General features: G+C 35.2%; 1 protein-coding gene across 2 annotated transcripts in view; it reads right to left on the reverse strand.

Moving 5' to 3' along the window:
- The window catches only part of SLAIN2 (SLAIN family member 2), a 76970-nt gene that overhangs the window by 10317 nt on the left and 41182 nt on the right, over window positions 1–25471 (reverse strand). Inside the window, exons 5-7 of one of the 2 annotated variants that reach the window (XM_090266906.1) lie at window positions 24313–24672; window positions 23748–23885; window positions 14965–15042 (exon numbers count right to left, since the gene is read on the reverse strand). In XM_090266906.1, the coding sequence (XP_090123032.1) occupies window positions 14965–15042; window positions 23748–23885; window positions 24313–24672 (576 nt within the window). The remainder of the gene's footprint in view (window positions 1–14964; window positions 15043–23747; window positions 23886–24312; window positions 24673–25471) is intronic. The other variant, XM_090266907.1, reaches the window with a different exon arrangement.

Raw genomic sequence — 25471 nt, forward strand, 5'->3', positions numbered from 1 at the left:
ATAGACCAATAACCCTCATGAATATAGACATAAATATTAGGAAATAGAACTAAGCGATATATAAAAAATTATATACCATGATTATTTATTTAAGGATGCAAAGTTGATTCAATATCTGAAAATAAAGTAATGTAATCCACCACAAAATGGGCTTAAGAAAAATTACTTGATCATATTTATTGATGTAAAAAAAAATCTGACAATATTCAACACATTCATGATAAAAATTCTCAGAAAAATAGGAATGAGGGAAACTTCAATTCAACAGAGCAGCTACAAAACTAATCTACAAGGTAACATATACTCAATGATAAATGACTAAATGATTCCTTTCTAAGATTCAGAACAGGGCAATGATATATGCTCTCACCACTCTTATTCAACATACTGCTGGAAGTTCTAGATAGTAAGCAAGAAAAGGAAATAAAAGGCATATAGATTTTATAGAAAGAAACTGTTCCCATGATCGTAACATAGAAAATCCCAAGGAATCTAAAAATAAACAACTTCTAGAAATATTTAGTTCAATAAAGTCACAGGCTGGAAGATTAGCATGTAAAAATTGACTATATTTCTACGTAATAGCAATATATATGTACAAAAATAAAAATGTAATACTATTTGCATTGCTTTGATATTTGCTATTAGCAAATATCAAAGGTTAGGTGCAAAGATGAAATGAGTAATACGTGTGTTAATTCTTGGTAAATAAAAGGAGAAATATTTATTATAATTTATCACACAAATTGTAAAGCACAGCACCATCCACACCCTCCTCATCTAAGGAGATGGCGCCTTTCAGCCTGCTGTTGTGGAGTTCTCTGGAAAGGCAGTCAACAGTGTCTCTCAGGATGGTCTCCTAGGCCGCCCTTTAAACTGTTATCTGCTCTCAGCAAAACTTAGAACTCCCTGTAAAACTGACATATGATTGAGAATGCTAACCTTGGTGTCTAAGTGAAGTCATCTCTAAAATGCAAGAGTGGGTGAAATGAGTATATTTTTTAATATTCATTTTTCTTTAATAAGCATTTAATAAAAATCATTGTTTGTTTTCTAATTACAGTTTAGATAATTCAGCAGGCACTTAAAACAACTCTGAGATGGAGAGACCGAGTAAATTATATACTGTTTTTAGCTTGATATTCACTAAATGTAAAATGTTTTATAAATATATCCTCCACATATATAAAAATCAGACACACTAAGTGGTTGTTTTCACAGTGATATGTTCACCAAACTATAAATTGTGTAATTTAAAAAATATGTAAATAGCTAATAAATATATGTTTGCAATAAAAATATACACGCCAAACACAGGCCACCATGACTAATGGGGAGAAAAGTATTTTTTAAAATATATATTCCTTTCAATTACTTAACAAATAGAGAATAAGGGCAAAAATACTTTCTTGTCAACTATCCTGTACTATATTACATCATCCCAGTTAGTCAATGTCTATGCATCATCAATGATAACAAGTTGCTGACATAATGACTTAAAAATAAGTTCTGGTTACGAAAGACCACAGAGAGGAAGTAAATACGATTCCCTCATTACAAAGTTAAAAACCTATTAAAAGAGTTACTAGTGACTATTTATTCCAATCTTTATTCTGTACAGAGAAGGAAAATTGCCACAACCAGAGATCAACTGAGCAAGTAACCAGGGAAGTTAGGACTTGAACCCAGGTCTCCCAATTCCCAGATTAGTATTCTTTACTGGAAACCAAGAGAAACACCACTGGAAGTAGACAGAAATTAAAATGTTATTTTTACCATTTTAATTTTCAACTAGACTCACAAAGTTTATTTGTGAGGCTACTATCCTAGGCAGGTTTCATAAGATATGACACCAGGGCATAATAAATTTGTTAAAGCTGACAATCATAAAAAAAAACCCCAAAAAACCAAAAAAAGAAAAACAAAACAACTAACAAGGCATAGAAGCCTTTGATTTCTTCTTCCATTAAGTGTACCTGATTCACCATTATGTTTGTATGTAGTTACCAAGAGAAAATTTATTAAACATAAGAGGAAGAAGAATCCCCTGGGAATGGGCTTCACTAGTTTTTCTTCCATAATACAAAAAGGCTGATAGATATGAATACATAAACTACCAGAAAACTTCTGCAGAATTAGCAGCATTATTCACAATAGGCAAAAAATGAAAACTCAAGTGTCTACCAACTGATGGACAGACAAAATTTGGTATATCACACAATGGAGTATTATTTGTCAATAAAAAGGAACAAAGCTACTAGTCGGAGTCGGCAGCCGTCCGTCTCGAGAGACGATGGTGTAGCTTCTTAAGAGTCTATCTGCACCGCCGAGAATGGTTGTGCAGTCCGACTCGGGAGTGACACGGTATCTGTCTCCTCCCGTGTTGAATCGACATCTTGCGATGACGCTGGAGTGTCCTCTCCAGTGAAGCTGAAGCTACAGAGCCTGGGCAGGGTGATATGGAGGGTCTGCTGTTGCCCATGCAGCAGACCCCCCCTCTCTTCGCAGCTGAAGGATCCAAGGGAAAGACGGAGTCAATACAGCTTGGCTTCAGGTGCGCCGCAGGAGTTGCCGGTGTTGACTACAACGTCAAACCGCCTTAGGGACTCCGGCTCCGGATTTTCTGTCGGGGTTTACTCCCTTAGCCTTTCCCCTGAAGAGGTATGCCGCAAGGCAGCGGAGGTTTTTTGGAGTCAGAGTTTTCCTTCTCTGATGTGCCCTGACTGGAAGATTGAACCAGCGACACTTAGCTCGCAGGCTGACGCTCAATCCACTGAGCCAAACCAGCCAGGGCTGGTTACAATAATGGTAAACTTTGGAAACATTATGCTAAGGTAAAGAAGCCAGTCACAAAGATCATATTTTGTATGATTCCATTTATATGAAATACATAGTGACAGAAAGATTAGTGATTGCCAGGGGCCGAAATAAGTGGGGAATGGGAGAGACTATAAATGGGTACAGTAATTTTTATGGGGATGATGAAAATCTCTAACATCCAACAGTGGTAAATAGTTGCTAAACTCGGTAAATATACTAAAAACCACTGCCTTGTACACTTTAAAAGGATAAGTTTTAAAAGTGGAATAGGGGATGAAAAAGAATGAAAAATATCATTTGTGACAGCATAGATGGATCTAGGGGGTATTATGCTAACTGAAATAAGCCAGTCAGAGAAAGAAATACACCATATGATCTCACTTATAGGTGGAACCTACAGAACAAAATAAACGAACAAATAAAACTGAAAACATACTCATCTATAGGTACAGAGAACAGACTGATGGTTGCCAGAGGAAAGGAGGGCAGCTGGACTGGGTGAAAATGGTGAAGGGACTGAGAACTACATATTGGTAGACACAAAATAGTCATGGAGATAAAAAGGACAGCATAAGAAATATAGTCAACAATATTGTAATTACTATTATGATGCTAGGTGAGTATTGGAAATACTGGGAGGAACACTTTGTAATACGATTGTCTAACCACTATGCTGTACACCTGAAACTAATACAAAATAATATTGAATGTTAACTGTAATTGAAAATAAAAATAATAAAATAAAAGTAGGAGAGGAGAATAAAAGCAAGAAATCTCAAAATAAGCAGCCACATTTTTAAACAGTCCCCCAAAACAACAGAAGAGGGAGCACTAGAACTATAAATTAGAAAATCTTAAATCAAACTTTCTTTAAAGGTCTGGAAACACAAATTTTGAGAAAGATGAGCAACAGAAAAGGATGGAGGCCAAATAGCACATAATGTTATTATAAGAAAAAAGGAGAGAGAGAAACAAAATAACATTTTAGTGAAGGAGATCATCAAGAAGACGTAACTGTCAGTTGACTTGTGAGCTGGACCTGGGCACATGGAAGACCCTCACCCCACCCTGGTCCTTGGAGTGTGAATTCGTCTGGCCTTCCCTGCTCCCAGAACCTGCTCCAAGGATAGAGGCTTGAAACAGAAATGTGGGTATATGACTGAACCTAGTGAAGGCCCCATGTAAACTTTTAAGATCTTACTTTTGTTGCAGCCACTGGAGACCAGCTTCGTATGTAAATTCCCTTGCTTATCAAACCTACACCTACCAATCTGGAGTGGTCTGCCTCTTTCTTCAGTCTCTCCGTGTTCCACATAAGGGGTACAATTTCAGATTATGTCTGGAAAGGTCACAAGGAGGTTGTGAACCAAACATACTTCTATTAATGATGGAACCTTGCCAGAAGTCAAGTCCACCATGCACAAACACTAAAAATGGTGAAACTTCAAATCTAATATTTCAAATTCTAAAAACATTTAAGAAAATTATACAGTAGATAAAAACATTATAAATCAGGATGGAAAACACTAAAAAATGAGGTAAAGGAACACAGAAAAGTGACAGAAAATGAATCATTTCAAAATATAGTCTAAGGCAGAAGGAACATGAGCCACCATCGTAATGGATTTACTTCAACAGAAACAGACAATGAAAAGAAACTTTTACAGAACAGGAATAAAGTAAGAAAGATAAAAAGGATTAAAGAGAAGGCAACAGAAACAAGATACAGAAGCTGGGACTCCTGTGTCCAACAAGAAGGAGTTCCCACAAAAAAGAAAACCATAGCAGAACAACAGTAAAAACAATAATTCAAAAGAACTTGTATGAAATTTAAAAATATGTGTAACTCCATACTAAAGGACATATCACATATCTGGGGAAATCAACTCAGAATGGCCAACACCAAAACATATTCTCATAAATTAGTAAGCATTAAAGGAAAAGAAAACATCCTTGGACATCCAAATAAAAAGGCCAAACGACTGTAACAGAAACAATTCTTTACTCTTGACAAAAATGGAGTAATATTTTAAGACACTCAAGGAAAGAAAATGTGAGCCAAATATTTCATATCTAGATAATGACTTTCAAAAATAAAAACAGCAGACAAGCTGTCATCAACATGCAAAAATGGAGAAAATGGATACTGTTCTCAAAACTCCTTCTTGGGGAATCTACTAGAGAGTAAACTTCAATCATGGAATACGACTAGTGAGACAGTAGCATAAATACTGGTGGTAAGCATCAAATATATATTTAAATATAGAGCTAAACCCTATGTTCACAGAGCGTTATTTACAATAGCCAAGATCTGGAAACAACCTAAGTGTCCATCAGTTGATGAGTGGATTAAAAAGCTGTGGTATATTTACACGATGGAATACTACTCAGCAGTAACAGAGAAGGAACTCTTACCTTATCTGACAACATGGATGGAACTGGAGAATATTATGCTCAGTGAAATAAGCCAGTGAAAAACAAATACCGTATGATCTCATGTATATATGGAATCTAATAAACAAAATAAATTAATGAGCAAAATAGAATCAGAGGCTTAGAAACATGGAACAGACTGACAGCTGTCAGAGGGGAGAGGGGAGTGGAGACTGGATGAAAGGTGAAGGCAGTAGCCACAGAACATATACACATGACCCATGGGCAAGGACAACAGTGTGGAAACTGCCCCAGGGAGTGGGAAGGGCAGTGGCTGGGTGGAGGAGAAAAAGGAGGAAAAATTGGGACAACTATAATAGCATAAACAATAAAATATAATTAAAAAAAGAAACCTGTAAGCTAAAACATTAAAAAAGTACAGCTAAGACTAAATGAGTCATATAAAGATAAGTATGTAATAGCTATTTAATCAGACAATGTAGATAGAGTATAACATGTAAAACAGAAGGAGCTAGCATATGTAAAAATTTTATAAACTGTTTTCAGTAATCATGTTCTCTCTGGTTATTATGCTAATGTTATCCCTAAAAGATTTTGTATGTAATATGGGATAAAACAAACTATTACATGTTATTTGAATATTCTGTTACTAAGAGACAGAATTCCCAGAGCAGGATAAAGGAGATAAAGATGTATGTTAAAAAAGGTTAAGTAATTACCCTCAAGCCCTTGAATATGAACCGGCAGTATCAGCATGAACTCACCAAGACATTCAATCTTAAAAAATAAACAAATACAAATCTGTACACATATTTCCTAGCTCTAGTAACTTAAAAGACCTAGAAACAATGACCAGCTCAGTAGCAAGAAGCATAGCTAAAAACTCAAATTATGGCTTTGAAATACCATTTACTACCAAAAAAGCCAGGACTTTTTTTGAGAAATGACTAAGTCTAGGTCTATGGCAAAAAAAAATGTACAAGACAAGTATATTTTGTCATATCAGTTAGCAAGAATTTATCAAAGACTACTAGGGTTGTGTCAAAAGACTGGAAAGCAACTTGAAGCTTTCATCAAAGTTGAAAAAATATCCAAATGGACTGAAACACATACAAAAAGTTTAAACCTATAGTGATATAGTTCACAATGACAAATATTTAAGAAAAACATCTGTTGGGACTTCCGGTCAAGATGGAGGCCTAGACTGACATGCTCCATCTCCTTCCACAACTAAGAAGGAATACAACTACCGCAAAACCAGAAACAACGAGAAGTTGCAGAAAATAAATGGAAGTCCGTTGTATGAAGTTATAAAGAAGGGGTGCTCATCCAGACAGGTAGGAGAGGCGAAGCTGGGGCAGAGAGGTGCTGGTGGCGGCAGCAGCAGCGACAGCAGTGGGACGGCAGTAAGCACAGACACCAGTATTTAAAGGGAGGTGAAAAGAGCCTAGGAATCACCCCTGGCTGCAGACCAGACCCATGAGCTTGCAATTCCAATGCCAGGGAAGGCAGACCCCCATTGCCTTGGACTGTGAGGCCCAGAGGGGGTGGGGACGGAGGAGGAGGCTCCCAGTCTCTCAGCAGAGAGTGAATGGCAGGAATCCATCTTGGATCCCCACCCCCACAGAAAACACCACAGCATGGTGAGAAGGGTCTCCCGGTTGTGATGAGTGCATGGGGCTCTGCCCCCTATAGCGTAGGAGGTGTGACAACCCTGCCCAGGAAGCAAAGGTAAAAACAAAACTGTCAGGATGGCACAGATCATGATAGAGATCCTGGTGACTTAGCTGACCAGCCAGCAAATATCTAATCTAACGAAGCAGCAGACAGGAAATATTTCTGAGGCACAGTTCAGAGCTTTGGTTATAAGAATGCTTACAGACCTAACAGCAGATCTTAAACAAGATGGGGAAGGAATGAAGGCTAGTCCTGCTGAAATGAACAAAAACACATATGAAACTAGTGGTGAGGGAAAGAAAACCAGGGATCAAATCAACAAATTGGAACATAGGGAAGAAACAGTCAACCAGTGCAGAAAGAGGAAACGAAAAGTGAGGAAAATGAGGAGAGGCTCAGAAACCTATGGGACAGCTATAAGCGGGCCAATGTCTGAACCATAGGGTTGCCAGAAGGTGAAGAAGAAGAAGAACCAGAAATTGAAAAATTATATGAAAAAATAATGAAGCAGAACTTCCCCGACTTGGGGAAGGAAACAGACTTAGAGGTCCAGGAAGCACAGAGAGTTCCAAAAAACTGGACCTGGGGAGAACCACACCAAGACACATTATAATCAAAATGTCAAAAATTAAGGATCAAGAGAGAATCTTAAAAGCAGCAAGAGAGAAGAACAGAATTACATACAAAGGGGTCCCAATAAGACTATCAGCTGATTTCTCAAAAGAAACTCTGCAGGCAAGAAGGGACTGGCAAGAAATATTCAAAGTAATGAAAAGCAAAAATCACAATTACTCTATCCAGCGAAGCTGTCATTCAGAATAGAAGGGCAGAGAAAGTGCTTCCAGGACAAAGTAAAACTGAAGGAGTTCATTAGATCCAAACCACTGTTATATGAAATGTTAAAGGGACTTGTTTAGGAGAAGGAGGATCAAAACTATGAACATTAAAATGAAAACTGCATCATAACAACCAACAACAGAAGCTAGGGAATTGAAACAAAGGCAGACTAAGTAGGCAATGAGAGTGGGAAAAGAATTAGAAGCATGGGGAACATTTGGGGGGGAGGTCAGTGGGGAGGGGTAAGGGAGGGAGATGGTACAGGAATTAAGAAGCATAGTAGGAGGGAGTGGAGTAGACAGAAAGATGTTGAGAAGAACTATATGCACAACCAATGTGCATGGACTAAGTGGGGGGAACAACTGGAGGGAGGGGGATCACTGGGTGGAAGGGAACAAAGGGAAAGATATTGAGACAACTGTAACAGCATAATCACTAAAGCATATTAAAAATAATAATAAGAGAAAAAAATGAAAAACATCTGTCACCTTTGGAGGATGATAGCTTGCCAATGTTTTACTTTATAAATTAGTAAATAAAGGGAAAGAACAAGCATTTGTTCTGAATTTGACCCAATTCTGCAATACCATATCCCTCCCTCTTCTCCTGTTTGGCTTTTCAAGGCTTCAGTTACCCGTGATCCTAAAATTTAGATGGCAAATTCCAGAAATAACATTAAAGGGAAATTCCAGAAATAAACAGTTTTTAAGTTTTAAGATGCATGCTGCCATGGGCAGCATGATGAAATCTCACACTGTCCTGCTCTGTCCCACCCGGGACATGAATCATCCCTTTGTCCAGTGTATCCATGCTGTATACGCTACCCACTTGTTATTTACTTAGTAGTCGTTTCAGTTATCAGATCAGTTATCAGAGAGAGAGAGAGAGAGAGAGAGAGAGAGAGAGACTACATTCACCTAACTTTTATTAAAGTATATTGTTATAATTATTCTATTTTATTAGCTGTTAATCGCTTACTGTGACTAATTTATAAATTAATCTTTATCATTGAGATATATATATAGGAAAAACCACACAGTAGTGTATATATAGGGTTTGGTTATATCCACAGTTATCAAGACCCACTGTGGGTCTTGAACCATATCCTTCAGAGGTAAAAGGGGAATACTGTACCTAATAAAGTATGGCAATAGGTATTAAGCATCAATGACTGCTAACATCACAAAAAAACATGCAATCCTATTTTATGCACCTTTAGCTGAAGCAGTAGCACCTATGAAGTAGTCTTGCCAAAAATAATAAAACTTTATCTAATTAAGGACCTAAATCCAACTATAAATTTATAAGAAACACATATAAAGGAACTTCCTAAATGACACCATGGAAAAGATGTCATCAAAATCCAGGGTTGTGAGAACACCTACAAGACAAATGACGTGTGATTTCTTCGAACAAACAATAAGGGGGAGTTAAGACTTTAAGTCTTGGATTTCTGGTCAAGATGGAGGCATAGGCACTCACGCTATGCCTCCTTGCACAACCATAAGAAGGATCACAACTAACCTCAAAACAAAAAAACACTCAGAACTCCCAGAAAAATCAAACCGTATGGGTGTCTGACAACCAAAGACTTAAAGAAGCCATATTCATTCAGATGGGTAGGAGGGGCAGAGATGGGGAGTAGGGTGGAGGGGACACAGTGTGGCATATTGGAATGAGTGGCCCCATATTCACACATGGTGGATAAAAATTGAGAGGGATACCTTCAAAGTGAGCATCCCAGCCCCAGGCCAGACAGCGCAGCACAGGGTTTCCAGCACTGGGAAAAATAAAGCCTCATAACTTTTAGCTGTAAAAAACAGTAGGATATGGGGTGGCAGAAGGAACTGCCAGTTTCTCAGAAGAGTCCGTTTAAAGGGCCCACATGGTCCTACCCATTCTGGAAATCACCACAGGGCAATAGCTAGAAGGCCACCAGTCGCATACGGGATGTGGGTAAAGAGACTGGAAAGGGGGTGAGTGCCAGGCAAGCCTCCAGAAGCCAGGCAGTGGCACTGTCCCTTCTCTGACTCCTCCTCCACATACAGATCCACAAAGAGGTAAAGCAGGTTGCCCTGCCCTGGCGAATACCTAAGGCTCCACCTCATACAACTTAACAGGTACACTAAGCAGGGAGTCAAAGCAGCTCTACCTAGTACACAGAAACAAACACAGGGAGGCTGCCAAATTGAGGAGACGAAGAAATATGGCCCAAATCAAAGAACAGAACAAAACCCCAGAAAAAGAACTAAATGAAATGGAGATAAGCAACTTATCAGATGCAGAGTTCAAAACACTGATGATAAGGAGGCTCAGAGAACTCACTGAGTATGCCAAAAAGATAAGGGAAGAAATGAAGGCTACACAAAGTGAAACAAAGAAAAATATACAGAGAACCAACAGTGAAGGGAAGGAAGCTGGGGTTCAAATCAACAATCTGGAACATAAGGAAGAAATAAACAAACTTTTGACCAGAACAGAATGAAGAAACAAGAATTCAAAAAAATGGGGAGAGTATAAGACGACTCTGAGACATCTCCAAAAGTGCCAACGTCTGAATCAGAGGGATGCGAGAAGGAGAAGAAGAGCAAAAACTTGGAAACTTATTTGAAAAAATAATGGAAGAAAAGTCCCTAAATTTGGTAAAAGAAATACACATACAAGTCCAGGAAGCACAGAGAGTCCCAACAAGTTGGACCCAAAGAGGACCACACCACATCATAATTAAAATGCCAAAGGTTAAATATAAAGAGAGAATCTTAAAAGCAGCAAGAGAAAAGCAGAGAGTTACCTATAAAGGAGTTCCCATAGACTATCCGCTGATTTCTCAAAAGAAACTTTGCAGGTAAGAAGGGACTGGCAAGAAGTATTTAAAGTAATGAAGAGCAACCTACAACCAAGATTACTCTATCCAGCAAAGCTATCATTTAGAATAGAAGGGCAGATAAAATGTTTCCCAGACAAGGTAAAGCTAAAGGAGTTCATCATCATCACTGAGCCATTATTATATGAAATGTTAAAGGGGTTTATTTAAGAAAAAGAAAAACAAAACTATGAACATTAAAATGACAACAAACTCACAACTATCAGCAAGTGAATCTAATTAAAAAACAAAACAAAACAAAACGAAAAAACTAAGCAAACAACTAGACGAGAAACAGAATCACAAAGGGTTATCAGCTGGCAGGGATGGGGCGACAATGGAGGAAAAGGTACAGGGATTAAGAAGCATAATGGGAAGGTACAAAATGAATGGGAATGTTAAGAATAACATAGGAAAGGAGAAGCCAAAGAACTTATATGCATGACCCATGAACATTAACTAAGGGGGGGGGGGGTGGACTGCTGGAGCGAAGAGGGATACTGAGTGGAGAAGGAAAAAGAGGGAGAAATTGGGACAACTGTAACAGCATAATCAATAAAATATAATAAAAAAAAGACATTTAGATTAAAAAAAAAAACTGTGGTACATTTACACAATGGAATACTATGCAGCGGAAAGAAAAAAGGAACTTCTGCCATTTCCAACAACATGGAGGGAACTAGAGAGAATTATGCTTAGCGAAATAAGCCAGGCAATAAGCCAGGCAATGAAAGACAAACACCATATGATATCACCTAATATAGGAAACTAATGAACAACACAAGCAAACGTGCAAAATTGAACCAGAAGCAAGTAAACAAGGAACAGACTGTTACCAGGGGAGAGGTGAGAGGGAGAGGAGGGGATAAGTAGGGGAAGGGTTTAGTAAAGGAACTAGAATTAAAAAAAAAAAAAAAAAAAAAGACATTTAGCCTTAACTATAAATTAAGAGAACTTAAAAATACATATATCAGAAGCGGTGAAACTTGAGTTTTAGTTTCACTACTTGGATGGTAAAAATCATATAAAGAAGTGAGGAAGTAACTGCTATAAAAATTCAGAAGAATGTCTACTCTTGAGAGAGGAGTTTAAGAGAGGACTCTGGAAGCAGACAGGAGGTTTGAAGTAGTAAGTCCAATCTCTTGATATGGCTGATGGTTACAAGGGGGTTGCCTTATAAGAGTTCATTAAGCTTTCAATGTGTTATATGGTGTTCTGATTTTGTGTTATATTTTAAAATAAAGAAGTTTTAAAAAAGATTTATAAATTATAAATCCCTTTAAATTTATTAATCCTTAAATTCTCAGATAAATGCACTAGAGTGTGTGAAAGACCACATGTCAAAAAGTTCTACAATCTCAAGATGGGGAAAGAAATACTTTAACAAGGTTAATGTATAAGCTGAGGGAACACCAGAGCGGGTATAAAGGGCTGTAGTTTTACTCTTGTAAAAAATGTTCCCTTTAATGATAGTAGTATTTTGCATTAACGATAAACTTGGGGGTTAAGGAGAAATCAAAATATAATGAAGTTAACTGCAATTGGGTGATCTTTAAAGACTTTATAGCTCATAACTAATATTCTAAAAAGCAGTCTAGTATTTAGTAGGAAAATCCAGGCACAAATTTCAGAGAGGAGAAAATTTCGATTTAGGACTTGCCCAGCAAAGAAAATTGATACAGATCATTAAGATTTAAAGAGGGGGAAAAAAAAGATCTTGGAAAACCATAAAAGCCTTATCAAGCCTGCAATATAAATGTAAATCAATTTTATTGAATTATCATTCCAAAAATACCATAAAATGGTTTACCAGGAATCTGTTTGTTTGGAGGGAGCCCGAACAACAGTCTCCACCTTGAATGTCTCAAAATATAATGAATTAAAGCAGTAATAGGTAATTATCATCAATAGCTTCTCCTTCGTTGCCTCTTCCTTCTAAATAAAAGTATGTTTCTACATGTTAATTTGTCCTGATCTCTGCATTCACTTTTTCTAACTAGTCTTTATTTTCCTCCCATGACTTAGTGAGGTCTCTATCCTGTTTACCTCCACTTCAGAGTTCCCAACAACTGGGAATAAATATCTTTTCATCAAAGTAGTTTAAGAAGTCACCTCTATGAAACCTTAAAAACACACAATAGTTTTTTTTCCATCAAAGAGAAGGATGAGATGAAAAAAATAAAAAACCTTGCAAGAAGAAAACACAAGGGGAATGTGCCCAGCCTTTCATGAATCAGTGTCCTAATTTTGTTCATTCAACAAATGTTCGACATGCCAGACAACACAGTTCTGACTTCTCTTCCCATCTTCAAACTCCCGCTACTACTAAATGTGAATAAAATCAAACTGACTATATTTCTAATTGTTAAGGGAACTATTTTCTTCCTCATTCCATAATCCTGTGAGCCCTTAATATAAGTACACCAGCTTTCTAGAATATGTCTTATCTTCAGAATGGGACAATTGATTTTCGGGATAATTTACTATCTAGTTCATGTTTCTTTACACAGGTTTAACATGCCAAAAGTATCTATGAACACATGGCATCTGATTCCTGTCTGTCTCCCATCGTACAAAAACAGAATCCCACAGTCCAATGAAGACCCCTCTCTCTTTCAAAGTCTAGATGTGAGGGGACATTAGAAAACCTATTTTGGTCCTGGATCCAAGGGGTATTATCCAATTCAGCTTTAAGCTAATTCAGTAATTAAGTGAACATTTTAAATCCTATCACATACCTGTGTACATTTTTCAATTGGTTCAGAACTTGCAGTGTAAAATGATTATCCCCAAGACACAATACCAAGCAGAAAATACGAGAGTCTGGATTAAGTTAAATAAGAAATTAAACAAAATGAAACAAAACAGAACAACAAAAACAAACACACACATACAAACTTCTCTCCCTTTACTAAATCAACTAGACAGCTAGAGTACTAGGAATTAGGAAAATCTTCATGTAAAAAATTACAAATATTTAAACCTACCTGATCCCAAAACACACTATGAAGCAGCTTACAGAGGCATACAACAAATAAAAATATATATAAACTTAAAATCCTCTACTTTTTATTGTTGTATAGGAATCTCTTGCTCTGTTTTAGACACCATAATCCTTTCATGTCCATCTGCTTTCACACATCTACCACACTTAGAAGTACTAAAAAAAGAAGAAAGAAACAAACAAACAAAAAGAAAAAAGGCTAAGGTCCTCAAATAATTTCTATAAGGATACTCCCTGTAATAATCCCTAATAAGTCACATTCTTCTCCATCAAAAGAACTAATTTCTGACAGTGGTACCAAAAGACATCTGAACTGGAAGTCTGTGATCAACCTGATATTCAAAACACATTCACATATTTTAATTTACTTGACTATTCTCTTTCCTTCGGAGTCTATTATCTAAAACTATTTTCTTAAATTATACTTAATACACCAAATCATTGCTAAAACTTTTCATCAATGAACTTGATAAAATAATCTACTTCGTACTTTTGTAACCACATTAACAAAATCTTTTTTCCAACAAAGCAAATCTCAAACCTCCTCTTTCCAAATAATGCCCTTTAGTGCTTTAACCTCCTTATATAACTTTGCTATGTATTGAGTTCTAAAGCTATCAGGAGATCTACACGTCCTGGACAGGAGAAATATTTTTCCTCATTGCCTATATTTGTTCTGTCCCATTTTCTCTGAGGCTTCTATTCATTCTTATTATTGCTGGTCTATCCAATTCCATGCTCTTTCTCTCAATCCTCCTTCTTTCTAACCACTCATACATCCAATCTCTTGGAACCAGTATGATAGAGCTTTTGTGTCCAACCTTCATATATTTCTTCAACTCTCAGTTTTTATAAAAGCTACTACTCCATAAATACTCCAAATATTATTAATGAGCCACAACAACTTGTTATTTAACGTCGATGGACTTATAATGTGAAATAATGTGAAAGCATTCCCATTTCATCCTACAGAAAGGTAAATCCAAAAATCAAAGTCAGAAGAAAAAACATTACATACATAATGTCTGTCATTTGGTTCATTTTAAAGCATTTATTAGTTCATTTAACATGATGTTTAAACAATAAACTTCAGTTTTAAGTTAAGAAAAAAGATAAGTTCTCTAATATTAAATGCTATGTATCATTTACTCTGTTCAGAATAGCATCCCAATACATACCTCTGAAGAAAATGAGTTTCTTCTGGATTTATCCATATAACAGAGAATGAATCAACATTATTTTATTATTATTTTAAAAAGACTAAAATGTGCCCTATAGGCAGCAATGACTCAGTATGCCAAAAGGTATAAGAGTTAACTAAACTGACCATTTACTGAAATTTTAAACTTAGTTAAGAGGCTGTAGTTACCTCTTTTTGTAGATGAAGTTTGAAGCAACTGTTTGGCTTTGAGGGAAGTACGAGGCAAATTTTTCAGCCTTTGCGAAGCTGTTGAAAAATAAGGAACTGTAATATTTGCCTGGAAGAACAAGATCAAGGCTATAGCTTCTGTAAACTTGACTATTTTAATACAGACTTATCAAGAAAGAGAAACTATAAGGTGAAAATATATTAGACTCCTAGAAGCACAGTGATGCTTTTAGTGCATTAAGTTGGAAAGGAAAGGGGATGAAAATCTTAGTACAAAGTGTGCATACTTTCAGAAATAGTTTCTTATAGATGAGAAAATCTACAATATGTAAACCAATCAAAATATCAAAGAAAAAACAAACCACCAGCAAACATGCCAGAGATGCAAAGAGAAAGCTAATTAAGTAAAAGTGGTGAACACAAGCACACAGTATAGAATGAAATAAATGTAGTACTTGTTCAATGCAAAAAAGCAGACTTTGGCAAAGCGGTTATTGTTAGATGAACTGTCCTATCGTGAAACAGTAATCCCCATACTCAAAAAGAAGAAAACTCAGAACCAGGCAGATCCTCAAGTGGTCACAATTTAGTGCCTTTTTATGTTCAACATCATCTTGTTGTGGAATACAACTAATCTGTAATTCAGCCTTGGGGTAGTGAAATGCGTATGGGGTGGGAGGGGCGTGTGTGTGAGGGGAGTTGAGGGCTTTGGAGGAGTCAGGGCACCTGCTTTTTAAGGTAATCGATGAGGAGTTCTAAACTTTCTTCAAAACTCCTAATCTATTAATTGCAACAAAACTCTCAAAACTGGCATGTTAGCAGAAGCTTACTATGGTTCCACCCTGGCTGCTGTGGCTCAGTGGATTGAGCGTCGGCCTGAGAACCAAGTGTTGCTGGTTCGATTCCCAGTCAGGGCACATGACTAGGTTGCATGTCAGGTCCCCAGCTGGGGGCATGTGAGACACAACCACACAGTGATGTTTCCCTCCCTCTCTTTTTCCTTTCCCCTCTCTCTCAATCAATCAATCAATCAATAAAGCTTACTATGGTTCCAATGAGCTGATAAGTTCCAGACCTACCAGTGCAAGCACTTATTTAAGTGGTTTTAAAATTTCACTCAATTTGAAAGTCAGACTTTATATACTTCTAGGAGAAAGAGATTCCACAACTATAAATCTGGCCAGAGTATAAACAATTACTGGATTGAGAAAGGGAAACAATATATTATCAAAGAGAATTAAGAATTTCTCTTTTGCTCTATTGCTTAACCCTATCTATACTTTCTGGTAGTAAACATTTTTACAAAGTAACAACTATATTTGATTTCAAATTTCACAGCACTCCACACATTACGGTAGCTAAATAATATTTTATGCCAACTTAAATATTGCCAGGCAGAGTAGCAGAAAATTCTCCAAACCTAAAAAAACAAAACAATTTTGTAATACTTTTCCTCATATCAACCCCACAGAAATACAGGATGCTATCATCATTAAATATTCTTCATTTACATATTTATTCATACAGGCTTTCGACCATTTATACCTTCATTCATTTACTCATTCATTTATTGTTTCTTTCATTCTTTCAAATAGTTATCTACTTTATTCCTGATACTATTTTAGGTACAATGGATTTAGCAGCTAACTAGAGACAAAGTTCCTACTTTCATGGAAAGGAGAAACAGATAATAAACAAAGAATAAAAAATATATATGGCCTGCCAGATGGTGATAGTTGCTATGGAAAAAATTAAGTAGGCAGGAAAGGGGGACTGGGGTAGGAGACTTAAGCTGCAATTATAAATAGAGTGATCAGGAAAGATTTCCCTACATGACATTTGTGCAAGATCTGAAGAAAGAGAGGAAGTGAGTCATGTAGGTATCTGGGGAAAGCATTCTAGACAGAAGGAAAAGCAACGGTAAATGCCTGAGAGGTAGGAGGACACCTAATATGTTGGAAGAAGAGGAATTAGGCCACTGTGACTGCAGTGGAGTAAATGAGGGCAAAAGGTAACCAACTGTATGTTATGCTGGCAATCCACAATATCTATTAACCATTAATTTTTTAAAAATGAGGGCTTAATATCAAGTATCAGCTCTAATCAACAGTCCTGGAAAGGTCCTATTTAAAATAAGTAACTATGATTGCAACAGATGATTTTTATCCCTCAGGTTTCATGGGTGATGTCACAGTGGCTTCTATACACAGTGAAAACTGACCAATGTAATTTGAAGAATCAGACTGCAAATAGAATCAGGCAATATACTCTAAATTTGCCTGATAAAGACAGAATGAAATGAACAGTTTTTCGGAGGATACCACATGGTTACATGTTATCCAAATAAGAACAAAAACTATATTTTTATCTAAATTATCAATCCTAATTTGATCAGTTTTCTAAATACAAAATCATTTTTAAATGTCAAAGTATAGTAGTTAAACTGAAAGTCTCCAGATCTTTCTAATAAAATTCAATGTGTTAGTTGCTTTAAAATATTTATGGTTTCCCTGGTTCCTCTTTTAATATTTATATAATTTCAAAATAGCAAGTCCCACCGTGAGAAGCAAAGATGGTACATTATTCTCTCATGTTACCATTATTTAGGCTAATGTTTTCCCCTACAAACCAACTCCAAAAAAATCTCTGTATTTTTGTTAAACATGTAACACCAATTTCCAAGTCATTCTAGCTCACAGTTTTCTTCAAGTTCCATTTATTCACCCCTGTAGTTCTATAGATCAGTTCCTTCCTTTACGTCCCCATTGTCTCCTAAATACCTCCTTCAGACCATCATCACCCTATTTTTGGCCTAGACCAGTGTCTTTTTTGCATCTTCCTATATCCAATCCTTTCATTTTATTCATGTACATCAAGCAGGAGTGGTTAAAAATGCTGCCCTATACCACACCACCCCTAACTGCAGGCAGTAAGTGTGTACGCTGTTTATAAGAAAATTCAGAAACAAAAATAAAACAAGCTTGTTTTTTCAATCATCATGCTCCAGCAATAATAAAGCCAGTCATAAAATGGTCCTCCCTAAAGAAAATATTGTAATTTATTGATCTAAGTTACAAACAATTGCTGCAGGTGCACTTGAGTTTTAATAATACATATGTAGCTTTAAATTAGCACATTTTACTATTTATTCTTTAATGGACAATGATTTCATATGAAAGGTGGTAATTAGGAGAACCCCCAGTTATATAGTCTCCCCAGACACAGGTGGATTCAGCTACATGTTCCCTTCAAAAGTAAGCCCATAGCAATTTGAAATCAAGCTCACTTCAGTAGAATATGTGTCCAACCCTTGTGGTACAATAATATATTCTTATATTTAAATAGATTTGAAATAAACAATGATGGTACAGTGATTATACAATCAATGAAACAGAATGTAAGCTACTCCAATTCCATCCATGTATGTGATTTTGAGTGTATATTTAAAATTTTTCAACAGTGAAGACATTTAAAAATCATTAGACTTGATTCACAAAGGAATAGACAAACAGTATGTCAATTTCTGGAATTTAGTGTAAAATGGGATTTTATGAATCTCTGCCAAACTTATGTTGAAGATCTTCCCTATTTGTATAGTAGTTGCTCATTAAAAAATACAAACCTTTCAGAATCAAAAACTAAAGCCTGTTCTTCAATCAATATGAGTGAAGATAAACTGATAAAACCTGGGTATAGTGTGTATTACAAAGATCAATTCTGAAGAAATTATGACAAATTTCAAAAGCTAAAGCTGTAATATTCACTACTGTGATAAATCAGTATGTAAAAATATTTTTCCATTAAAAATGATTAACATAATTAAAAATATTATCCCATTATCTTTCTGGAGGTTCTGTATATTGATTTTATTATTTTTTCCTGACACAGTTATAAAACAAAGTTCAATAAAAGAATACTTTCACTGTCTATATTTTTCCTAGCTATTATTATGATAACTCTTCCCATTTAATTATCGTAATTTTGTCATATGGGGAGCTGTTAAAAATAATCTTCTCCAGGTGCCAAATACTAAGTAAGCATAAGCCACTACAAATGAATGTTAATTACTGCTAGGTAAAATGACCCTTGTCCCCACACACCCAATACAGTTTGACTGCTTAGAGTCATCCTTCAATCCCCTCTCCCTCTCCACCTCCAATCTTTTCAGTGTTACCAAGTCACGAATCTGTTTCATTTTAAAAAATTCATCTAGATTGTATCACTGCCTGCATCACTACCTTTGTTCAGATAGATCATTTTTTGCCCAGATTATGCAATTGCCTTCTAAATGGTTTCTAGTCTCTCAACTTTAATCCATTTTCTACATTGTTATCAGATTGAATTTTCTGAAAAATAACCTTGATTAAAAGCCTACCATAGTTCACTTACAGAATAAAATCTAAACTTCTTAATATGAAATTTAAAACTCCCACAATCTGTCCCCTACCTACATCTCTCATCCTTATGACTTTATTATTGATCTCACTGTTGGGAAAACTGAACTTCCTTTCTTCATGTAGCAGTTCATAAAATCCTCCTCAACTGGTTGAGATCATCTTTCAGTATCTTTCCTGAAAACTGCTTGCACTGCTGAATTTAATGCCTCTCTGTTCCCACAGAAGTTCCTGTCTATTACTCCCTGCTACTGAAGGGCTTGGCTGTCTCATTCACATTTATATTTTCAGTGCCTGGAATATAACATACACCCAAAATAAACATCTGCTGGATAATTAAGGAACATGTAAGTGACTGACAACCGTATAAACTAAGCGTTCAAGATCCTCTATAATCGAGGTCTAATTCACTGGTTCTCAAACTTAAATATGCTCCAGAATCAGCGGAGAGACATTTCTAAAAAAATAGATTCTGGTCCCCATCCCAGATGAATTCAATCAAATTTTCCAGAAGCAAGGGCCAGAAAAACTACATTTATAAAATCGCTTCAAGATTAGATAATTGACCCAACGTCCCTGCACTGCTCACGCTTAAACAGAAGTTGTATAAATACTTCATTCATTCTTATATTAATTCATTACACACATTTATCATGGCTTATTTATTTCAATTTATGTTTTATAATTATGTAAAATTCAAGTATAATCTTCTAGTGTTTTGGTTCCAAGTATATCTGGGCAAAAATTTCTTCCCCATAGACCTCTAGCTATTGGTCAAGCTGACAAATGATTCTATCTACCTTTTTTCTCGGGGTTTACTCTATATCCTATAAAAAAGTATTCTTCAATCTGGCTAAATGCTAAGCCATGGATAAATATTACACTGAATTAGTTTGCTCTTTTCTGGCAATTCACGCTCCAACAAAGTCATCCAAGAATGTTTTCCAAGATGCCTACTCATTTGTACTTAGGTCAGCATGATGTAATCCAAACACTGACTGGGAGGAAATCAGGAGACTCAGGGATGAGGGAGTAATTTGGCTTGATTTTGCCACTTTTCTAGTTATATGATGTTGTACATATAATTTATATGGATCTCTGCTTCCTCTCTATAAAAATAAGAAATGGGTTGTTCTTATGTTCAAATGAGACAATACATGTGAAAGGAAACATTTTAAGATACTAACCAAAGTTTAAGGATTATTACTTTTTTTAAACCAGAGGACTGTCTTGGATTTTTCTCCCTTTTCTTTCCTTACTTATGAACAAATAATTCCTATATTTTTCTGAAAACTAAACTTTCTACTAACTCAGACTCTAGTAGTCTTAGAAAGTAATAAGGCACTAGTCTTTTGAAAAACTCTGTTCCCGAAAAATATTCCTTGCTTTAGGTGGAGAACCAAGAAAATGACACGTATCCATGACCTCTGCAATGCTCTGGTTTTCTTAAACTTTTTAAGTTACTCACATTTTCTAAATATATAAGTAAAAAATTAATAACAACTATAGAAATAAAAGTACACAAGAACTCTCATGATATTCATATTTGAATGCCAGCATCCACAATAATGCAGCTGCAGAAAGTATGCATATAAAAATAGTGATTGGCAGAATAACAAGGCAAAAGAAGTGGTCCCTTAGGTGGAAGTAACAGCAACCTTGCAAAGTTAGGTTCATGCAGATCAGCAAGTAAGAGCCAAAGCTTTACCACTTAAGAGCTGGAAAAACAAGTACTTAAAAGAAAACAAAATGTAACATCTATTATACTAACTATACAAAAAATAAAAATATACTAATTCATGTGTAAACTGTATAAAACTTGCTATTATATTTGTACATAATCATATATCAAAATAAAAAGGCTATTATCAAAACTAACAAATACACACTAACAAAAAGAACACATATACACATTTTTATGTATCAAAGATATGTAAAATATTAAGAAATATAGATAGCAATTTTTTAAAAAAGGTGGTACCCTACTTTCTCTTCTGCCAGTAAATTATTCAAATATTGAAATATATCATTATGAAACTGCATACATATTTAAACACTTTAAAGTAAATTAGATTATATCTCATTATGCATCCCTATATTTTTTTCCTTAATTACCAACTGTTGGGGAAAAAAAGGAAAACTAATTCACCCAGAGTAAAAATTCCTAGGGAATTAGCAGGTAGAGACAGAGAGTATTTACCATAAAGTTTAAGATATGGTCAATATATTTTTCTATTATTAAAATTTTTTCTTATCATCCTTTTATTTTTTCTTCTATTTTTGAGAGAATTATTTTTCATTCCATACAGCTTTGAGATGCTAGAATAGTTCAAATAATGAGTATGCATGAGGGCACAGGAGACAACCCTGAGTGAAGAGCTGGTACTGACAATGGGCTGAGGCAGAGGAGATGGATCTTCCTGGTTTTATCACAGAGCTGGGAAGCTGTTTGAAGGTGTATTGTGTCAAGTTTTGAGAAAGTCAAAACTTAACAATTCAAAGAAAGTATAAAAAGCACCTTTGAAAGTCAAGTACACCTGATGTTTTGGATTATTTTTGTATAGGGTATAAAAGTGAGTTTTATTACTTAATCTTCTTAATGATATAAAATTTTCTGTTTTATTAACACTGTGGATTGCTTTTTATTTCCGGCAAATATACCAAGGAGAGAAAAAAAAAAACCAAAAAACCAGAAACAGCGTTTCTGAAGTGTCAAATTAACTTAATTTGCAAGTTGAGGCATAAAACCTATCACCATTGTAGGGATAACTTAAGAGTTAAAATTGTACCTTAACTTTCACTTTTAAACTTTTTGTGAATTCCTGTTCCCTTTACCATTTCATATGAGTGTCATAGTGGCACTTTTAATTACACAGTCCACAGACCTAGAATACTAAGTTTAAAATTTAATTTGGTACAAACACCTGTTTTTGTATACAATCAGCCAAATAAATGAGGTATACAAATCTCTGGGTAACAATTTTCCACGGTGCCTTACATTTTAGTTTATCTTAGAACAAAACAGAAATAGTATTTCTGGATAATTTTTATGTCCTAGTACTAAACCATGGATGTGACAACTCTCAAGGTGGACTTGGGCCCCTGAGCAGAATTAACGTGGGTTTGAATCCTCACTTGCCACTTTTAAAGCTGTAAGATCATAGATAAATTATTTAATCATTCAAAGCTTCAGCTTCTTAATTGGTATGTGTTAATAACTATACCCACTTCAAAAACTAGTCTGAGAATTAAATAAGGTTATGCATGTACAGTACAGTACAATGAAGTTTCTGTAATATAAATACCATATGCAATTGAAAATTAAGCAATATTTTCACAAGTCACTTGGTTTCAAATGTATTTTTTTCTGGCCTGTTGATTTTGAGCCACCAAGTAAAAGCAGCTTAACACAAAGTACACAAAAAGTCAGCTAAACACAACAGAACCAAGGAAGAGTACAAGGGCATTAAAAAGAATTGAATGCTTTCAAAGTCATAAGTGAAGCAAGCTATAAGTGAAAAGACAATCAATAATGTCATGTTTGTATCTTCTTCCTTACAGCTTTGAGGAAATGAAGTATCCACTGACAGTAATATGCTGCAAAGGAACTGAATGAATCAGGCAACAGGACTGACACGAGCTGAAGGATATAAGGCATAAGTATTGGGCATTTCTAAGAATGTAAAAATAACTGACAGTTTGCTTAAAATTGCCTTGACTACTATACGAGCTATACGCAATACTTTTTGCAAAGTGTTTCGTTCTTTTTTAAATCACCTTGTACGTTAAGTACACAGTGCCCCTCTACTCCCACATCACTTCTTGGCTAGTTTGGCCACTCTTTCTTACAAGTTCTTTCTGCACGATTCTCTTTGATCTTTGTTTATGTTGCATGTATCTCCTTAATTCAACAGTCTCAACCCTTCCTATCCATCAAGTCACCTTCAACTATTTTTAAAAATGAAGTTTATATTTGTTGGAGTATTTACTTTATTAAGAATTTAAATGCTTTTAACTGTGTTAGTATTTTTATAGGATCATTATTGTCTTTATTAATTATCTATTAAGAAAGCTGCTTGGGTTTTAAGTGGTCTTTTATAGAACTACCCCTCCAAATCCTGTCATTTATAATGTGCAGTAGTGCAGAATGTGAGGTTTTTAAGGAATGTATATTAATATATTAAATAGCTAGACTGCTTATTTTAAAATATGGAGACAGTTTCATACAGATATAAGTACTGATATAACTGGATATCTTATAGGGACAACTTTTAAATTATAATATAGCTATGATTACATTATAGCAAGTAATAATAACTATATTTTACTAAATAGTTTAATATAGCTATTCAGCACAAAATTAGTATCTATAACATGAAAGATACTTACTGGCTGAAGCCTGAGGTTGCATACGAGGTATTCCTCCATTTGGCACTTGAAAATTTGAGTCACTTCTGCTGCTTTTCACTGAGTCAACTTGTATAGTAGATGTTCGGGACAGGTTTGGAAGACTGCGTCTTAGTTTTTCTATGACAATAGAATTTTAATTAAAACATTTTTTTTTTCAGAGAGAGAAAATATTAATAGGCATTCAAAAATCAGATTATTTAACCATTCTGTATATTTTAGAAGAGGTAATAGGAAGTATATCTCTTATAATAATACACAACTCAAACCAGATTCTATAAGTGAGTAGAATAAAAGAAACTTTAAAACAAACTAGAAATTATTTAAATAAAAATCTATATACAGATCACTTCATGATTAGAACGAAGCAAAGCTAACATAATCAAGTAAAATTAAATTTCTCCTTTAGTTTTGTATTGATTCACTATTAATAAAATTGTAAACTAAATTCTTGATCTACTTATCTGAAATATAAAACCTTGGTAAAAATCGTTACTTTCATACTGAAATATGGAGCAAAAATTTTTTCCAGAATCATTCTGATTACCTTCATTTTTCACACTGCTTGTCTGTAAATCCGTGGGATGGCCTTGCAGTGAAAGGCGAGGTTGCTGTAAGCGGCTAATCATAGGCTGTGGGGACACCCTACTATATTCTATTCCCCGAGCAGGAGATCGTGAACGAGGTGAGTTTCTGGGTGACTGCTTAGGTGACGGTCGAGGTGAATTGCGTGGTGATGGTGAAAACCTGTTAACAGCAGGGTATACTGCATGATGCATATTGTCATCTTCATCATCTAAACTCTGTGCATCAAGTTCCTGATCACTAAAAGTACCCCGTCTCGTAGAATTGCAAGATGAACCAGAACTGCGCCGAGATGTGGTGGCTGCATATTCTTGCCGAAGACCTGATAATGAATGTGTAATTTTATTTCTTTATATTTTGAAACATACAAATATTTTTAAGGTTTAAAAACAAAAGATTATCATTAAGAAACTCAAATATGGTATAAAGTAAAGAAAAATTCTCCACTTGAATCATCTTAGACATCCTCCCATAAGGATGCATAAACCACATCTAAAAGGTTATTTTTAAAATGAATGAAATTTTATAAATCTTAGCCCAATTTCAACATATCTTCTTGAATCTGAAATCTATATTACAAGTAGAACTATAAATTTAAAAATATTTCTACTCCTAAGAACAGTAACCCAAATTTGAGGTTAACATTAAAGGAAGCAATTATTGGCCAGCCAATAAAGAATACACAGTGAATAAATAAACTCCCTAGGTACCATATCCTTGGGTTAATCTTACTCAAGAAGTTGATGAAGGAAACTTCCATCCCACCCTTAGGAATTCAGTATTTGGGCATAAATGAAATTTCAATTGCTTCATAACCCAAGAGACTTCAGTAAAATAAGCTGAAATTCTAAGCCATCAAGTAAAAATTTTCCCTTATGTATCCTGACACTTCCAGAAACACCCAAGCAACTTTAGAAGCCCTTTAAATAATATAAAAACTTCTAGAATAAAAACAATTGCTGATACATATTAAATGAGAAAAAAATTACAATTCAGAAAAGGTTTTTAGATATTTTAGATAGAATTTAGATATTTTGAACAGGTCTTAACTATTAGCAGTCTAGTCTAAAATATTTATTAGGATGGTATTCAAATTTTTAAGTTACATATTCATACAGCAG

Source organism: Furipterus horrens, unplaced genomic scaffold, assembly GCF_987537825.1.
Source record: "Furipterus horrens unplaced genomic scaffold, mFurHor1.1.pri manual_scaffold_2, whole genome shotgun sequence".
NCBI lineage: Eukaryota > Metazoa > Chordata > Mammalia > Chiroptera > Furipteridae > Furipterus > Furipterus horrens.